General features: G+C 47.7%; 1 protein-coding gene across 1 annotated transcript in view; it reads right to left on the reverse strand.

Moving 5' to 3' along the window:
- Window positions 1–311: 311 nt before the first annotated feature.
- CGNL1 (cingulin like 1) overlaps window positions 312–3,134 on the reverse strand; it is a 166,551-nt gene continuing 163,728 nt past the window's right edge. The window contains exons 16-18 of the mRNA XM_007958511.2: window positions 2,200–2,308; window positions 1,628–1,791; window positions 312–447 (exon numbers count right to left, since the gene is read on the reverse strand). Of these exons, the coding sequence (XP_007956702.1) occupies window positions 312–447; window positions 1,628–1,791; window positions 2,200–2,308 (409 nt within the window). The remainder of the gene's footprint in view (window positions 448–1,627; window positions 1,792–2,199; window positions 2,309–3,134) is intronic.

A 3,134-nucleotide genomic window follows, 5' to 3' on the forward strand; every position in this document is an offset into this window, starting at 1 on the left:
GCAGGTAACAGCAGACAGCTGTACAGAATGGAGGCACCATCCTAACAAATTATATTTTTCCAAACATACCAATGGGTAGTGGCTCCTACTTCTCAACATTTTAAAATTCATTAACAACCTAAGATACAGGAGCTGTCCTAACACTTAGAACTCCTAAGAAGGAATACACATTAAGGAATTGGCACATTATGTGAAGAAGAGGTGATGGGTCTTGACTCCAGATGGACACTCCCTTCCCTGCCTCCTGCTTGGTGTGGTGGCAGAGTTTCTGTTAAGAAGGATGGGCCATTTCAACAGCTCTGGAGGTGGACTCAGATCTGGCTGGTGGTGGTGCTGTCCTTGGGGAAGGTGTAGCTCAGGGGTGCCTCATAGAGGCTCCCCCCGTCTGTGCTGAGGTCATCGTCATCATCCATGTCATCCAGCACTTTACTCGGGAACTTCTTAAGTCTGCTGAAACAACAGAGGACATGATTCCTAGCCCTGGACTGGCTGCTTACTGCTGATGTGGAGATGGAGCCTGGGTCTCAGGTTCCTGCCCCTCTGCCCAATGAGTGGGATATAAGCATAGGTGCTTAACTAGTCTTTCCCTGACTTTAGCAACAGGAAGCAGATTTTTGCACCCTTCGGCATGTGTTTATAAAGTTGACCAGACAGGGTTGGAACAGATTCAGTATCACTGATTTTTCCTTTGGTCTCAGGTTCCAATATGGCTTAGTTCAGGGTTGTTACTGATGCTGTTTTTATTTTAAAATTTGATATTTTGTTCATCACAGTTTGTTTGCAATCATTTTAATTTTTACACTATTATAATAAAATATTATCTTGATGACTGAGGCTCTGGCATCCCCTTATATTTTGTGCCCAAGGCCGAGAGTCTCATTCATTTTATCCTAGAGCCATCCCTGGGGTCAGGTTTCCCATAGAGAGACTCTGTTTTCCAAGATTCTCAATTGGCTGAAGTCTTGCATAAATTTATAAGAAAACTACCTAAGCAGTCTGCTGAAGGCAGGAAGGTCAGCACAGTGCCCCAGATCACAGCCAGCCTATAAGAAAGACTTAGCTGTATGGATGAGCATGAACTTAATCTCATCCCTTCACCTCAACACCCAGACAATGACCTGAGGGCAGAGAAAGCAAGCTACTCAACCCCTCACCACCACCCCCATCTCCCTATCCTTAGGACCGTGGCAGGGGAACTACAGAGAGCAGCTCTCTCCCAAAACCAGGCTTGGGCTAACCTAGTCCACATGAGGAGATTAATCAAAACTTAACCTTATTTCTACCTAAGTCAGACAAAAGTAGGTGTGGTAAGTGCTAGTCCAGGGAGTGCCCCTCTGTGATGGTGTGAGCTAGTCTTACTTGCTCAGAGCCCCAATTTCTTCTTATGTACAGCAAAGATAATGCCTTCCCTGCTGACATGGGGGCATCGGTATGAGGATGGAATAAGTGAGACCCTACTGAATACATGAGGCCATAGCCACTCTCATCTCTAAAACAGCATCACTCCAAAAGGCAATAAGGAGGAATTGGCTCAAGACCACAAGAAGTGAGAGTGCTCTGAAAAGCATCACTCTCTTTGGATGTCAGGGGGATGGTCAGTCCGTATGAGGTCACAGCATTGGCCCACCTTAAGTCCTTCTTCATGGAATTGAGCTGTCCCTGCAGCTGCTCATTCACATCCATCTGTTCCTCCAGCTCCCTCTGCAGCTTCTTTTTAGAACTTTCCAGTCTGTCGATTTCCTCCTCAGCCTCCTCCACCTGTCGCTTCATTGCTTTCAAGCGCAAGCTCAGCTGCAATGGGAGAGAGGGCGGGATGAGTGCTGGGTGATGGTCCAGCTCAGTTGAGACAGAGTACAGTCCTATCATGGAGATCACAGTCCAGCCACCTTCTCTCTAGGCAACCAAAATACAGGCAAAGGGGGCAACCAGCTTCATGGGAAAAATGGAGATAGGATTCTGACAGACAAATCTATTGTTAAAAGCCAAATTCTGGGTTTGAAGTTTGCTCAAATCCCCTACTAAAGTAGGCTAGAAAGCCTCCTCCCCTTCCCATTCTCTGATGTTAACTGGGTGGAGTAGAAAGAGATGTGTCAGCCCACCATAACTCCAGTACTTGCCAGATGAGGCCTTTCTTCCCTTTTGTGTCCCCAGCCTGAGACAAAGTCTCAGCTGAGAGTGAACTTGCAGAGGGCCCCTCACCTGGTCCTTCTGATCAGTCAGTGACAGGTGTTCATCATCCACCTGCATCACCAGCTCTTTCACTTTCCGCTCCAGCCTCCGGTTGTTGAGCTGGAGGCTGGCCCGGTCCCTGAAAGGGTAGAGAAAGCAGAACCAAGGACCCTCTCATTCCCAGCCCACAGGAGGACCAGGCCAGGCTGGGGAGGAGGTGAAGTCCTAGTCAGGGGTGCCCAGCAGACTCAGCCTTAGGGCCAGGGAAACACACAAGTATGCAAGAGGAAAAGGCTGCTCATTAGACACATGACACAACAAGGGCTCTGAGAAGGGGACTGACTTGCCCAAGGCCACCAAGCTGGCAAGGGGCTGAGCTGGCACTGGCACTGGCACTGCCCTGAGTCCTTCCAGTCCTGAGCCGTACTTTGTAAGGCAGAGGGTTACAGACTACCAGACTATGAACATTTTGAGTCAACTCTAGTCTGCTCTGACCCAGACCCCTAAAAGTTCTACTATAAAAAGATAATGTAAAATGTTACTATACAAAACGTTGTTCGACCTCCTACTTTGGTGAGTAATGACTGGGATCTTAAAAGCTAGCAAGCTGACAGCTAGATGCAACAATGGGTCTCTCCTCGTCAAGAGCAAAGAAGAAAGAAGAAAACCAAAATTAATGGAAACAATCGGTCCTAGTGACTGGTACACCAGCCGATCTGCTTCCTATACAACTATGAGACCAGAAGAACTAGATGGTGCCCGGCTACCACTGTCATCCACTTGGAAGGGATATAGAAGATCCTGGATAGAGAGGGAGAACAATGTGGAACAAAACTCAAAATCATTTGAAGGGGAAAAAAAAAAAAAGACAGTTGGGACCAGGTTTGCTGGTCCAATAGTGCCTGGTGGAACCACTGAGACTATGGCCCCTAGCTGCCCTTCAGGTCTGGAATTGAACCCACACC

The sequence above is a fragment of the Orycteropus afer genome, unplaced genomic scaffold, assembly GCF_000298275.1.
Source record: "Orycteropus afer afer isolate SDZICR_OR568_19922 unplaced genomic scaffold, OryAfe1.0 scaffold00015, whole genome shotgun sequence".
NCBI classification, from domain to species: Eukaryota; Metazoa; Chordata; class Mammalia; order Tubulidentata; family Orycteropodidae; genus Orycteropus; species Orycteropus afer.